General features: G+C 31.5%; 1 protein-coding gene, 1 non-coding gene and 1 pseudogene across 7 annotated transcripts in view; 2 read left to right on the top strand and 1 right to left on the bottom strand.

Moving 5' to 3' along the window:
- Positions 1–15,762, top strand: part of HACE1 (HECT domain and ankyrin repeat containing E3 ubiquitin protein ligase 1) — a 78,762-nt gene that overhangs the window by 17,161 nt on the left and 45,839 nt on the right. For 2 of the 6 annotated variants that reach the window (XM_016126175.2, XM_016126178.2), the window contains exons 6-7: positions 1,540–1,671; positions 12,652–12,734. In XM_016126175.2, coding sequence (XP_015981661.1) covers positions 1,540–1,671; positions 12,652–12,734 — 215 coding nt within the window. Of the gene's footprint in view, positions 1–1,520; positions 1,672–12,651; positions 12,735–15,762 lie in introns of those variants that run through there. The other 4 variants (XM_036220387.1, XM_036220389.1, XM_016126179.2 and 1 more) reach the window with 3 other exon arrangements.
- LOC118606415 lies at positions 9,372–9,475 on the bottom strand. Its single transcript, XR_004952372.1, has one exon. It is a non-coding gene; the product is annotated as a U6 spliceosomal RNA (small nuclear RNA).
- LOC118606775 lies at positions 9,810–9,928 on the top strand (annotated as a pseudogene).

The following is a 15,762-nucleotide window of genomic DNA, read 5'->3' as shown; positions in this document are numbered from 1 at the left end:
GAATTTATTTTGTCCTTAGAGTTCTAAATTTCATGATTATATATCTTGATTTGGATTGATTTTATTCATTTGGCTGGTTAATACTGAGATTCAGTCAGCCTGGAAACTCATATAACAGGAGCTCAAGAGAAGTTGTCATAAATTATGTCTTTGATGATTTCCATTCCTCTCTTATCCCTGCTCTCTCCTTTTGAATTCCCATTATTTGAATATTGGGCTTCTTTGGGCTAGCCTTTTAATTTTCTTACCTTTTCTCATATTTTTCCATTTGTCTTTTTGTCCTTTTTGGGAGACATTCTCAGTACTGTCTTCTAATCTTCATTTGAGTTTGCATGTCTAGTCATGGTGTTAATTTCTGAGAGTTTTTTCCTTTTTGGGGGGAACTGCCTTTTTTTTTTTTTTTTTTTAAGTAGTACCTCTTTTCCTTTTCTTGTTTCAAGGATGTGGTTGTCTGTGTGTTCTCTCTCTGAAATTATTAAAGATAGGGGTTTTTTTTTTGTTTTGTTTTCTTCTTGGATATTCATGATTCCTTTACTCTTTTTCCCTTTCAGATTAGATGCATTTGTCAAACGTTTGGTGGAACAGGAAAAAGCTATTTGAATGAGTGAGTTTTGTTCACTGTTTAGTGTAGAGCATTTACCTTTAGGAGCCTATTTGATGTCAATTTCTTTAGGCATTTACTCTTGAACTGGTTAGATTCCTCAGAGAAAGCTCTTCTAACTACCAGGAGGATGTTAGCATCTAGATCCTGTGTTGAAGAGAATGCTTTGAGATTTCAATAATCAGTGTGAACTTGCCCTTCATCTCCCTTTTTCAATGTGATAGTCTTGGTTAAATGTGCATGGTGTCTCTGACCTAGGCATCTTTTTTTCAAGCTTCTTGTATTCTGATTGAAAAGTGGCATTTATTGGCCATGCAGAATTTGGAAGGGATAGGGATCTAAGGATCTACATCTTATGAAATAAACTTTCAACTGCTCTGTCTTTAGTCCTGCATTTGTCTGTGCTTCAAATGGTGATTATTACTGATACTTAAGCATAGTCCAGAGTTTTAACATTGATTATCTTTTAGCAGGCTTACAAGTGTTTTATATTTTTTAATCCTCCCTACATATTTTATTATTTATACATGAAACATGTATTTCTTGTAAAATATAGGAAGTAAATAATATGATGCCTACTGAATTAATTACTTTTTAATTTATGTTTGCTTCTGGGGAAGGAAAAATATCCAGTACCTTTTCTCTAGAGACAAGTTGTGCATGGAGACCAGATCATGTAAGAAGCAAAGTATTTAGTGATTCTGAATTTGACTACTTTGAACCACTGTTTGGTTTTGAAATACATGATAGTGTAACCTACATCTTAACACATATTTTTCCCTATATAAAAAATAGGAAAAAATACATAGGCTTAAATTTTAATTTTAGTCTTCAGTGTGTGTAGCATGCTCACAGTTGAGAAATAATAGCAGTATTTATCTCCTGTTTTTATATGAAACACTCTTGCATAAATGTTAAGTAACTAAATGGCTGCACAGATACACTGGCTGGCTGTGAATGGGAGGACAGAACTACTCCATGACCTTGTACAGCACGTCAGTGACGTCGATGTTGAGGACGCGATGGGGCAGACAGCGCTGCACGTGGCCTGCCAGAATGGTCACAAGACGGTAAATCAGCTGTGAGAACTTTAAGTTGTATGTGTTTATTTTTGAAAACTTTGAATCCATGAAGTTTTTCACTGTGCATAATTGGGAACGTGAAGCAAGATAGCAAAATCTTATAACCTTTTCTACATAATAAGACTTCTGATTAACATAGTTTGTGTGGTTAAAGGAATAGAAAATAGACTTTTAAATCTGTTTAAAATATTAGTAATTTGGATTTCAGTGTTTCTGACTCATAAATTTTAATAGCTGAATGTATTAAAATTTTAAATGTATGTTCACATATAATTTTGGCAATTATTTTTTTTCACTTCTCAGTTTTATCAAATAAATTTTTTATATTTTGTTCTATTAAGTCTCAGTTAATGGGATAAGATAGTAAAGAAAGTGACCACTGACATTGCTTAACTAGTTCAATTTGGGTTATCCTATCTGTCTGCTGTCTTGGAATATGATTCAAGGACTAGAGTGGCTGTTGTTTTCTTTCTGACTTAAAATTTCTAAAATCATGCATTTGTTTTATAGCAGTACCTTCCTGTTATTCCTATGTGCAAACATTTGGCTTTTAAAATTGCTATTTGTTTTCTCTCTCATTAGCAGACTTTCTTTGCTGCTTTATATAAAGGTTGTTAGCTTAATATTTTAGATGAGGGTTTGCTTTGCTACAATTTCCCATCCTGGTTACTTTCAGTATTTAATATTACTATATAATATTTAGTATTTAATATTATTAAGGAATTATTTAGTATTTTATATAATTAATAATAGAATATTAATTATTTGCTAACAATAACAGCAAAAACCAACCCAAAACAAAATATCACCAACAACTGCAAAGATACAAAAGTTGTTTGTTTATATTTATTTTTTTGTATACTGTATGAGCATTCTCTTTTTGTTAGGAGAACTCCTGGTAGAATTCTGATTTCTGTCTCTGCAAACACTTTTTTCCTAACCTGGGTTCAAGATGTAGGATCCTATTTGTTTAGATGCTGTATTATAACTTCAGAGAATATTTCGCTTCTTAAAGTAGTGAGATAAAGGTTGACATTGTCTTATGTTTAATCAGAGTTTGTTAAAAAGAGGGATATAGAATTTTTTCTTTCTTTCCTGGAATTTCTTCTGAACAGCAGTGTTCATATTTACTTTTTTGTCTTCTATCGTCTAAAAATTAACCCATTGTTTTCAAGGAGTATCCCTTCTCACTAGTTTCTAGTTTCTCAGAGTTAACACTATTAAATTAAAATAAACAAATTAATTAAAACATATTCTCTATGGAAAAAAAATTTATCTGTAATGTCTTAATCTTAAATGGCCCAGGTTTTTAAGCCACTCTTGCATATTTAAAATGAGTCCTGTTGGTAGCTCTCATAGAATAGAAAAACACTTACTTTAATATAAACACTATTTACTCTAACAGGTAAGTAGAGTATCATTTTATAAGATGACAACAAACTCTACCAGGAACTTGTGTAGGAAAAAACTGGAGTTTGAATTAGAAATGATCTACAAAAGCTAATTTTAGCTCCCTTGAGTCAATGAAGAAGCAAGAATTAATACCAAAACCTTGGCTCAGAACATATGCATTACAGGCTGCATTAGAAATTTAGAAGTTCCTTCTGAAGTTATTGAAGAGTAGTTAGTATAAATATAATATATTCCATATGGTTCGCAACCTAAAGCAGGTGTGGTAAAGTAAGGGAGAATTCCTCATAGTCAAATGCCTTTGAAGAATTGTATTCTCAGAAGATTTATAGGGAGCCTGATTTCACTGTGGTGATGCGTTTCACAGGGTGAGATTTTGCAGATATAGTAGAGGAGGAAGTGTATAGAAAGCCATGTTAACTTGTGGTTGATTGTATTAATGAGAGATTCTATTTTGTCATAGATGATCAATTATAATTATCTGTGAAGGTTATATACAGATAATATTTAAAACTCTTTTTTGAATCACTGCATTCATCTTTAATCTTTCTTCAATTAGCAAAGAAGGAATCTTGAAAAATTAGTCTATCTCCTAGCATCCAGGCTGAATATGTGTTGATAGTTGTACTAATATTACCTATATCATAATTACTCATTTATTTTTGGGATGTATTTAAATCTCAGGAGGTGAGCATATCTTTTTATCCTGATTTGGATATGATTTGCTAGGCTAGGAGATATGATAAGTTACTACATAGGATAGGGATTATTGATTTTTTTTGACACTTTTTATATCTTTCTATAAATCGAATACTGAGTCTAAAATGCTATATGTTCATTATCATAATGGCCAATGAAAATGGCTTTTTTTGTTGTCTTAAAGTAACCAGTTCTTGCATAAATTCATTAAAAATTAATTCAAAACATATCCATCTAGAGATTGGTTTTAAGATTTTGTTTTATTTTTATTTATTTAGGTAAGTATTTTTCGGCGAGGCAACCCTTGGTTGACCTCACAGATTGCAAGGACCTTGTCAGTTTATAATCCCTTATTTTATTATTTTTTACACCTACAGCACCTCATCTTCCTAGGTGGTCTCCCATCCAAGTACTAATCAGGCCTGACTCTACTTAGCTTGAGATCAGACGGGACCAGGCTTGTTCTGGGTAGCATGGTCATAGACTGATTTTATTTTATTTTTAAGCATAAAAGCTTGCATATTGATCATATATATATATATTTTTATAAAATGGAATATAAAACTTTAAAGAGGGGAAGCAACTCCATTTAAAAAAATTTAAAAGTGTATCATGTTTTGCAAATTGAAGAGGCAGTTATGATAAAGAAATCCTCTGAAATTTACTTTCTAATCTCATTTTAGGATAAATCTCAGGAGTGCATGAAAAGATTTTGAGTAACTGCCTAAAAGTTCTAAAGCATTGTAGAATTTGTAATCGAATGCTGTATTTTTGCTTTAATGACAAGAAATGCTTTTCAGATTTCTATTTTTTTAAAAAAATGATCTGAAAGATTCATTTTTGTCATAACTAAGAAATTAATTTTTGCCATTATCTCATATAGATGCATCTTTTTGTTAGAGGTAAACCAAGATAAAGGTCTCATCATCCTCTTTTTGGAACGAAGTGGTTTGGGTAGTTGAAGAATGCATTGTGACCTTGTTTTTGTCCTTGCAGCATAATGGCATATGATTTTAAACTGCTTCTATTCCCATTTATAAATGATCAGATGAAAGAAATCATAACTCCTTAACACTGTAAATCTTCATAACTTTCCTATTATTAGCTGTACAATACCAGAATTATTATTTGTCTTTGGATATTGATTTTAACAAATCATTTCAGAGTTTGATTATTCACCTGGCTTATTATATAGTCTCTGGCAACTTTCTCTTCTGCTCTTACCTACCACCTAAGGTATATTTTGTCTACTGATTACATAAATAAGGAAAGTGTTATGAATTATGAACACTTTGGAAGACTTAAGAGCAACCCTTGTGTGGGTACAATTACTACCATTATTAATAATGGATGATGTGATTTTGCATGAGAATATAGAGAGCACTGTTTGAATCCTTAATTCATTTACTTTTTGCAATAAGCTAGGCCCAGCATGTGTTGTTTGAGGTTTAATCTCATTTTTAGAAATAGTAAAACCTAATATTATTCTACATAGGGTAGAATCAATTCTGATTTTTTTGGTCATAAATTGAACTTACTTTTTGATAACTTTTTTTGGTTATTAGTTAAAGTTTTTTTTGTGTGTTGAATTGCCACAAATGGTTGCTTACTGTTTTCCTGGATTAATTTGGATTTAGAAACCCTAGAGAACTGTCAAATGGTTAAGTTAGAGTACACAGCAGGATTAGTTTATGGACAAATTTCAGTTCACTTATAAAAGAAATTTTATTTTTATTAGAATAAACTTTGTGCTGCTAAATTTATATAGCTGAATATGAAGCTTCACAAACATGTGAAATGATAATTGAACCGTGCTTAGAGTAGATTTTAGCTCGCAGTTGTTTGACACTGGCATAGACTATCTTTGATAGAACTGACTGCATTTTTTACAGAAATTGTAGGCTTGTTAATTAAGCAACAGTGCTTACTCACATTCTGTTAGCTTTCTTGCTATCTTTAGCCAGCGTCCAAGCTTTTCATCCAGAAACAGCCATGATTAATTAAAAGATTTTGTAAAAACATTAATTAGGTTCAGCCTTGAGGCGCAAAGATATAGACTAACATTTCATAATGTATATTTAGGTTCAGAGTAATTTTATTTATTCTAAAATTAGAATTTTTTTGATGACTTCTGGTAAATGTGAGCAAATAATAAGAAATTCTCTTTACTCTGATTTTTTTAACAACTGGATAATATTGATTTTTTGCTAGATATTACATAAGAGTTCAAAGTCTTGATAGATTTAGGTAGACACATTTCTAGAGAAGACCTATATAAACAGTCACTGATTAGCGAGGTGGGCATTTTTCTTATTGTATAAGTTAATTATGCATTGCTATTAAGTCATGTCATCAGAATTTTTTTTAATGTTCTGGATTTTTTTAAAATTAAATTTATTGGAGAAACTGATTAATAATCAGAATTATTTTTAATAAAAGATAAAACAAAGATGCTTTCTTTCTTCATTTTTTTTTTGTCGTTTGATCTTTTAGCAAATGATAATACTATAATCAGATTTTTCCTTGTAGTTTTAATGTTGAATATCTATTCAGTTTTACTTTGATCAGTGTTGACATTGATAAAGTAGAGCTGCTTTGGATTTCTTTGTAATTTATCAGTGTATTAGACACAGGTGGTCTTTGTTAGTCACTGCCTTCAATTAAATGACTTTTGTGATTGACCTGAACATTAGCTTTGCACATTAGTTTTTTACTCAAGGTATTGTTTTATCGCTTGAAAGGTCCTGAAGTCAGTGGAAATGTATTGTTTCTTCTTAAGGATTTCTTGAAGGCCATATGAAAATCCCAGTTCAATGCTTTTCCTTCAAGATTCCTTCCTCATGGATTCTTATTCTGTAAGGTGGAACTCTCCATTGTAGATTATCTAGGAACAGGAGAAGAGGTTTTTTTTATTTTTTATTAAGAGAAAGAGGGTTGGACAGGGAATTTGAATGATTGCTATAACTCTAGCATCTAGAGTAGATCTTTGCACATGATAGACATTGAAATTTTTCTTGAAAGATGGAATCGACTAGTAAGATGCAGTATCATTTTAACCATTTTTTTCTGTTGTTTGCCTTCCATTTCTGAGTGCAGCTTTTTTCTTTGTACTTTTAAGTGTGGTGTATCTTGATAGTGCCAATTCTTATAAGAAGTCATAACTTATTTGTTTGTATCTATTGCTGAAAATTTTTGCTTTTGAAAATCCTTAGGGATTTAAGAGTTGAATCCGGAAGTTATTCTGTTCAGTTATATTTTTGCCATATGTTTCTGCATAGTTTAAAATCTCTAAGTAGTATTGTTTCTTCAAGAACTTTTATTTTTTTATTTTACTTTAATAAATACTCAGTTTCATCCACCTGAGTTTTACTAGTTTCAAGTTATTTTACTCTTTCTGTGCATATAAATAATTTTACATAGACTGGACAATTTTTTTAAATTGTGCTTTGGGTTCTCTGTGACTTGCTTGCTCTTTTCCCCATTATGCCTTTTAATAGATGATTGAATTCTGCAGTAAACTTTCCCCTGTTCCAGAACTTTTACAAAAAGAAATCTACAAGCAGATTTTTCTTAATCACAAAGGTTGTTGACTTTTCACTTACTTCAATGTTGTAAGGTGATTTTTTATTCTTCACATTAAAATCCCTTGATCTTTACTCTGAGACAAATGGGTTTTTATCCCTGATTGTCTTTAGGCAACATTTTATCTACAATCTATAAGTGAAACTATTGAAAAAATTTTTTTAAAATGTTTATTTTAATAGTTGTGTATTTTAAGGATCTTAATTGGGATAATTTTGTTAAAACAGAAAAACAGATTTATAATGAAAAAGAAAATGCCAGAATGAGCTATATCCACTTTCTTGTTTTTCTTTCTTAAGAACAAAGAATGTATCCTATATACAAAGATATGATTGTAGATCATGCTTTCTTGCTATAATTTTCCCCAGGTTTGTCCACCATTTTGTTGAAGAGAACAGTAGTGGAATATGTTAGTCTAATGGCTAAATTGTTTATATAATGCAAGCTTTACATTATAAATAAAAATAGAGAAGTAAAAAGTATATGGTTTAGAAATGCCATTATTTAAAAAGAAGACACAAATAGATGTCTAGGCATTTGAGTTTGACCCTCGAATAGTTATTTAATATGGAATTATTAGATCCACTATGATTAATATAGCTTATGAAGATATGCCAAATTAGCCATAATACATTTAGTAATCTGAATTCAGAAAATTGAGAATTCCTACTTTTTGATAAATAGCATAGTGGTTATGAACGTGGGGTTAGGTTTTAATCTCTGCTTCCCTGTTTATTTATGTGTTGGAGTGCATATTACTTTTGACCTCTTTGAGATTCAGTTTCCTGGTTGGAAAAGTGGAGGGAATATCGACTTTCTCACAGGATGTATTCAATGAAATGATAAATGCTTATTAGCACAGTGTCCAGGCACATGTTAAGGTTATTCATATTATTATTTTATCATTTTATAGTCTTCAACTGTAATTTTTGTGAATGCATACTGTGTTAATAATTACTTTGTTTCAGCTTCTCTCTGGATTTCTAGGTTGTAATTTAATATTAATATATATTTTTGATATAGTTGCTTTCATTTCTCCTGAGCCTTTTGAAAGAGAGTTTATTGTCTATAATTTCTATAACGGTTAGTGAACATTATTGCTGTTATCTGTCTCTTATTTTGGGACCTAACAGACACAGCTTCTAGATCAAAAATGAAAAAGGGGAAGTCATGATAAAAAGGCTCAAATAGGCCTTAGCTTATAAAATAATGACCTAAATGCTTATTTATCTTATATTTGTAAGCTGTACTTGACCACTTGAGCTCAGTTTAAAGGAATTATATAGCTAATAAAATTTTATTTAACAATATTTTCAATACATATTATGCAGAATTTAGAATTCTTGGGATAGAAGTAAATTCAAGTAGCAGTACATTAATACTATATCTTAAAATATTTCATTTTTACCAAAATGTTTGTGATAAAAAATAATAATCTTTAAACCACCATTCTTCTTTGTCAAGTCATGATCACTGGACATCAATTTTCAATTCTTTAAGCTTTTCTTTTGTTATTTCTAAATAATATGTTTCTACCATTCTTTCTCAATTCATGACTTTTAGATACTAAATCATTTTTTATTATGGTAAGTGAAAATTGAATTCATTTAATTCTCTTCCCTAATTTCTAAAATTAATTATGTCATAGATTTTGGTTGGACAATATTAGTTGTATATATACTTAGGTAAACACTGTTTATTGTTGAATCAAATTGTGAACTATAATAACATTTTTTATCTAGAGTAATCCTTTTAAAATTAATAATTGGCTTTTCTCAGTTTTCTTTTTTAAATTGTATTAAATTTTATTTTTTTAGCTTTTATTTTTCAATTATAGTTGACATTTAATATTATATTAGTTTCAGGTGTACATCATAGTGGTTACACATTTATATAACTTGAATTTTAAATTTGTATTACCAGCAACCCACCTCTTTACATGTATTTTCAGCATGAAACGTCTTATTTTTCTGTACTTAGATAATTCTTTGATTATACAAAATATGAAACGCTTCACCAATTTGCATGTTATCCTTGCACAGGAGCCTTGCTAATCTCTGTATTGTTCCAATTTTAGTATATGTGCTGCTGATGTGAGCACTCAGCTTTCTCTTTATGAGTCAGTAATTCTTCCTATGTGCTCCTACAAAACAGGAGCTGAAGGCTATCGCAGTACCCTTTTCTACAAAGACAGATTTACTGTTTGTCAGTTTCATTTGTTTTCTCTAAACCTGAAAATTTCTTAGTCTCTTCTGTGCTTTATCTCCAATATTCTGGATTTCACATCTTCTGTTTTGGTGTAGTCCCTTGTTTTGGAATAGTCCCTTGTGTTGGAGGAGGATGTCCACCAGTAACTTCTTTAGAAAGGGTACATTAGAGGTAATTTTTTTCAAAATTTTATATACCTCAGCATTTAAAAAAAACTCATGTGTTTAGTCTACAGCCATGCCATCCTGAACAAACCTGATCCCATCTGATCTTGGAAGCTAAGCAGGATTGGTCCTGGTTAGTACTTAGATGGGAGACCACCTAGGAAGACCAAGTACTATAGGTGTAAAAAATAAAATAAAAAATAAGGAATTGTAAGCTGACAAGGTCCTTGCAATCTGTGAGGTCAACCAAGGGTTGCTTTGCCTAAAAAAAAAATACAAAAACAAAAAACATATTTAAATGATTGTGTTTCTGGCTATAGAATTCTGCATTGGAAGTCATTTGACAATTTTAAAGACATTTTATCTTTTAGATTCCAGTGTTACTGTTGAGAAAATGCCAGTCTGATTTCTTCTTATCTATGCAGTCTTATATCCCAAGTATTATGAAATTTCACTTTGATGTGCCTTGTTGAAAGTCTTTTAATTTATTATGGGCACTTGGTGAACCTTTTCAATCTGGCACCTCATGTCCTTCAGTCTGGGAAATTTATTGGTATTATTTATTGATTACTTCTCTGGTCTCCCACTTCCTGTATTTTCTTTTTTCTCAATTTCTACAATATATACCCTTGGATTGATCTATTAACATTCTCATTTTTTTTTTTTAATTTTCCTTGTCTTTTTGTTTTACTTTTTTCTTGCAGAGTTTTTCAACATTGTCTTTCTAAACTTCTATTGAATTTTTATTCTATATTTTTAACATTTTATTCTTTATCTCCTCCCCCCCTCCGCCCCCAGCCAGGTTCTTGTTCTTTTCCCATGGGTATAATATGTTTTTCTTTTTTCTGCAGAGGTATATGTTACTTTTCTAATTCTTATTGTTATATTTTTTGGTTTTCTTTATTGTCTTTTTATTGTCTTTATTTTTCTGACTTACTTTCTTTCTTTCTTTCTTTCTTTCTTTCTTTCTTTCTTTCTTTCTTTCTTTCTTTCTTTCTTTCTTTCTTTCCATTTTTGTTTTACAAGTTAGAGGCCTGCTTCATGTCTCTTAAATATTGTCTGTCCATTCATGTGTAGTGATGAGGCACTACAGTGTTGGCTGGAAGCACTGTGTACATGGGAACGATTTGTTGACTGGCCTCACAGTGTATGCCAAGGTTTTACCATCTTGGCACTATTGATATTTTGGGCATAATAGTTCTTTGTTGAAGGCTGTCGGTAGATTATAGGATGTTTAGAGTTATCCCTGGCGTCTACCCACTAGTTGCCAATTGTACTCTCCCTTCTGCAACCATGAAAATCAAATAAACCTCTCAACATTACCAAAAGTCCCTTAGGGGACAACTGCACTATCGTACTAGTGATTTTGTAACACCAATATCTGTAGAACTCTTTTCTGGTACCAGTCTCCAGGAAGCTTTCAGTCTCCTCCTGTTTAAAGTTTGAAGTTTGGCTTCTGGATTTCTGGGAGTCCAGTGGAATATGGGGGGGCTGGAGATTTGCATTTAATTAGTTGTTTTCATCATGGCTCCTCATCCTTATTCTTGTATTTCTTGTATATCCTTATACCTGTATTTCTTGTCTGACAGTCCAGAGCATCCCTGTTCACTTTGTCCAAAGAGTAAATCTCCCTACTTTTGAGACTGTATAGGGAGGAATAGTACTTAACTCTGTGGGATAGGGAGGAGAATCCTGGGGAAGAGTATGACATTTTTTTTTTTTAATGTGTTTATATAGACTTTCAACTGCTACTACAGTTTTAAGCTTTAAGTAACTATTCCTGTCATCCATGATATTTGGTACTTCCAGCTCCTGTATTTTGTGTGTTCTGTAGTGAGAATTGATGGTTTATTGTTGGAATCCCTGTTTACAGGCACTTAGACTTTAGCTTTCTTTGATCTCCTAAGTCAATTACTATTCCTTTGCTTGTTTGCCATTTTCCCAAAATTTATTGATTTTTTTAGTATGCTTTTTATTCTTTCTTTCCTATTCTTCCTGGCAGGTTTTTATAGTTTTTTCTTTCTTTTCTTTTTATCGACATTGCACTAGGTTTTAGAGCAGCAAGAAAGATGAACACATGTGCTCAATCCAGAAATAATATTAAACAGTCTAATTCCAAAAACTTTTAGGTGTTTACACTTCTTTTTTGGAGGGGAAATTCAAGTGAGGCTCATGGGAATAAAACCAGCAAAGTTATCTTTTTTAATATTTTTACGTGAGCCTTGTCCAATCCCTAATCATCAGATAAGTATTTTTAAGACTTTATATTAGCTTACTTTTCAATAGTATTCGTCAGATGATTTCAGAAGTAAAGCTTAGGGGACAGTATATACGAATGACTCAGAAAAACTGAGTCAGTATTGGCTATTATTAATAGCAAACAGGCTTAGTTTTTTTTTTTAAACAATGCACTTTTAACATTATGTTCTTTGACTTTGAGAGAGTTATAGCTCTGGTACCTAGTTTTTCAGTTTAGAGGCAAAAAATTCTGGTTTTCAAATTTAAATATTTAGAGCAGCACTGTTCAATTTACTAGCTGCAGGTGGCTGTTTAAAGTAAGGTTAATTATAAAAAAAATAAAATTCAATTCCTCAGTTGTACTAGCTAAATTTCAAGTCCTTGGTTGCTCCATGTGTCACTTTTCTAGAACATTACCGATTAACATAGTTTATATTACATTGATAATTCCACACATATTGTGTAGTGCCTGAGAGGCTCAGAGTGCTTATCAAAAGTTGAATTTGTTCAGCCATCGTAATTGTCATGTTTCTACTTGTTCTTGTTTAAAGCTTCAAGTTGTGGCAAGAACTTCCCTTATTTGAATTAAAATTGTGATATTTGTGTCTTTGTTTGATTTTTATGGCTTTACTTTTAATAATGTTTCTTCTCCCCCCCCCCCCCCCAGACAGTGCAGTGCTTGTTGGACAGTGGTGCTGATATTAACAGGCCAAATGTATCAGGAGCCACTCCATTATACTTTGCTTGCAGGTATGGTATTCTGTATTCCTAGATGCTCTCATTAAAGAGTGCTGTATCTACCATATTTCCAAACATAAACATTCTAAAGCTCTCTTGTTTTCTCACAAATACTATGTTCCTTTTATAAGGTGAAGTATAGCATTATATTTTTGTTAACTGCATAAGGAAGTGCATTTTCTCTTAATGTCATTGCATTTATATAGTATAGGTGGGAGCTTTTGATTTACTTGATTACTTAATTTTAGACAAATTACTTATTAGATAATAAGAAAATATATAATCCAGTAAAGTCCATAGTTTTCTTTATTAAATACCAGGTCAGTTCCAGTGGGATAAGCTATAAAAGTATCTTTTAATCTAGAGCCATGTTTTTGTTTTCTCTGGATTTGTAACTTTTAAAAAAAATTCTTGTATCTTGTTAGATATTAAGTTATGCATTAAGTTATTTATACTCTGTCTTGGTTCATTTTCTTGATTGATTCATTTATGTAGTAATGAAACATTTAGTTAGTACTTACTGTGTTGCTATGTATTATTGTAGGCATTAGTGATACATTAATAAGTATACCCCACTCCTTAAGGAGGTAGCAGTATAATAATAACGCACACACACACAAAAAAAATATATGTAAATGTAGTTTGCAGTTAGGAGCAGCTCACAGTATACTAGTGATCATTGTCTTTGTTTTAAATTATATGAATTGTAATATTTAGGCTCTGATATTCAAATACAGATCTCTATAAAGCTGTGTTTTTCTTATCCTTATTTCCTCTTTTTAACATTTTATTGGAAATTTGTTTTAGATCTACTCTTCTTGTTTATCTTCTCTTTAGAGTATCTTATGTTATTTTGATCAGAATGATTCAAATTAGCATTGAACACCTGGAATTAGAATATAAGAACTTTGGGTCTCTAGACTTTAGATTTTATGTGAATTCAGCCATTTTCTAAAATTGTGTTTGATTTGGTTACTTGGCTAGAAAACCAGTTCCTTCCATAGTATCCTGACTTTATAAATAATATCATTAGATGACTCCCTGAAATGATATCCTATCTTGAGGGGTTATCTTTATTTAGATCAGACCTTTCTTTCAAGCCTCAGATTCGAATATCCACCTGCCTGATTTACATCATCGCTTGCAAGGTTCAGAGAATCTCAGGTGTTAATATGTCCAAAATATAGCTTCTGATTTTCCTTTTCAAACCTCACCCGTTTTTTTGTTTTTGTTTTTGTTTTTATAATCTCAGTCATTTGGCACCCTTATCTTCCAGTTGTTTAAACCAGAAACTAGGTCATTATTTTTTATTTCTTTCTCTGTCTGTCTTAATCTCTTTACTTCTCTCCAACTCAATGAAACCACTTTGGTTAAAGTTGTTACCTCTTGTCTACTATAGTGCAGTTGTCTCAACCTGCATTCCTTAGTCTTCTGTTTCCCTCCCATCTGTTCTTTCTTTAGCAGCCAAAGTGATTTTTTTTAAAAAATAAATCAGCTCTTGTCACTTTGTGTTTAAACCTTCTATTTAAAACTTTTCAGTGCCTCTTTGTTGCACTTAAAATAAAATCCAAACTCCACCTTGACCTGTGAGACCAGCGTGTTCTGACCCCTGCTCAGCATTGGTTCTCTTTGAGTTCCCTAAACACAGCGATTGCTTTCCAGCAGGCTTTTCTATGTGCTATTGTGCCTAATATGCTCTTCCCAAAGCTTTTTATATGGCTGACTCCTTCATGTCACTGCTTCATTTTTACTTTTTAAGAAGGCAATTTCTGACTAGTCTAAGTAGGCCTTTCCCCAAATTATCAATCACAGGATTAAGATAATTTCCTTTATAGTATTTTGTATTTTGTATTTTGTAATTGTTATTTACTTGTGTACAATGTGTCTCTTTTACTTGACCAAAAGCTCAATGAAAGCAAAAATTTTGTTTATTTTATTCGCCACTTTATATTCAGTGTGTACTATGGTGCTTTGTGCTTAAATACTTAGTAAATGTTTTTGAATGAGTGAATCACTATAATTACATGCATATTCATATAGTTAATTGGAAAGATTAGACACACGAATATTAAATAACTTGGTTTCTTGATTTTATGCTCTTTATGGAGTTAATTAGTTATTGTTCTTAAGTTAGTTTTGGCCTATTGATATTTATATTAAAGAAAGAAAGCAGTATTACAATCAAGTAACAAGAGAGTGATATAACTTATTATTTGCCACCAGATTATAGTAGGATCCTATTTTTTTAATGTTAAGTTCCAATTGGTTATAAGTTAAACTTATAAGTTAAATGTAGTGTCATTTTGTAGATAAGAATAGTTTTTTTCCCCTTAAGTTTCAGAGAAATATATGTCGTCTTTCTCTTTGTAAAATGATGAACCATTTTAGGTAATGGTATTGTCGAAGTAGTATTGGTCTAGAAGACCAGAGATCTGAGTTCTAGCTTCACCTGTGCTTGAGTTAGTAGCTTTTCTTACTTACAGAATTAAAATCTTTGATCAGCTACTCATCCAAACTGTATGGCTTTCTTGGGTATTTCATAAAATAAGCTTTAAACTTTAATGCCCCTGGATCGTAAGTTTATATTTTATTGCCTTTATCCAGGATCAGATTAGCTCATTGAATAACAAGACCTGGCTTCTAGTAGTTGCTACATCCAAAATAACTTTCTCCTAGCTGAAAAATGGTAGTTACTAATTTTACTCCTACTAGAAAGAGAGTACTTACAGAGAATGGAGCATATGGATGAGAGTTGTCCATTCTAGATCAGATTGAATAGCTCTTAGCAGAAGCTGAGTGGGTTGATGAAATGAAGTTTGGAAGCATGACAGTATTTTTGACTAACAAACTCTTGCCTCTCCTCTCTATTCCCTTACTTTGATATTTCTTTCTCTTTCTTCCTTTTTATTTTTTACCAAGTATAAAAGTACTATGAAATGTACTCTTATTTTGAGTATTGAGGTTATTTTGGATGTGCGTGGTAGGAAGGAGGTAGGTTAAAGCTGAGAAGAAAGTGATTGGAAGAAAAAAAGTATAAGCC

Source organism: Rousettus aegyptiacus, unplaced genomic scaffold, assembly GCF_014176215.1.
Source record: "Rousettus aegyptiacus isolate mRouAeg1 unplaced genomic scaffold, mRouAeg1.p scaffold_m13_p_1, whole genome shotgun sequence".
In the NCBI taxonomy this organism is placed as follows: domain Eukaryota; kingdom Metazoa; phylum Chordata; class Mammalia; order Chiroptera; family Pteropodidae; genus Rousettus; species Rousettus aegyptiacus.
This window is presented reverse-complemented; position numbering and strand designations above follow the sequence as displayed.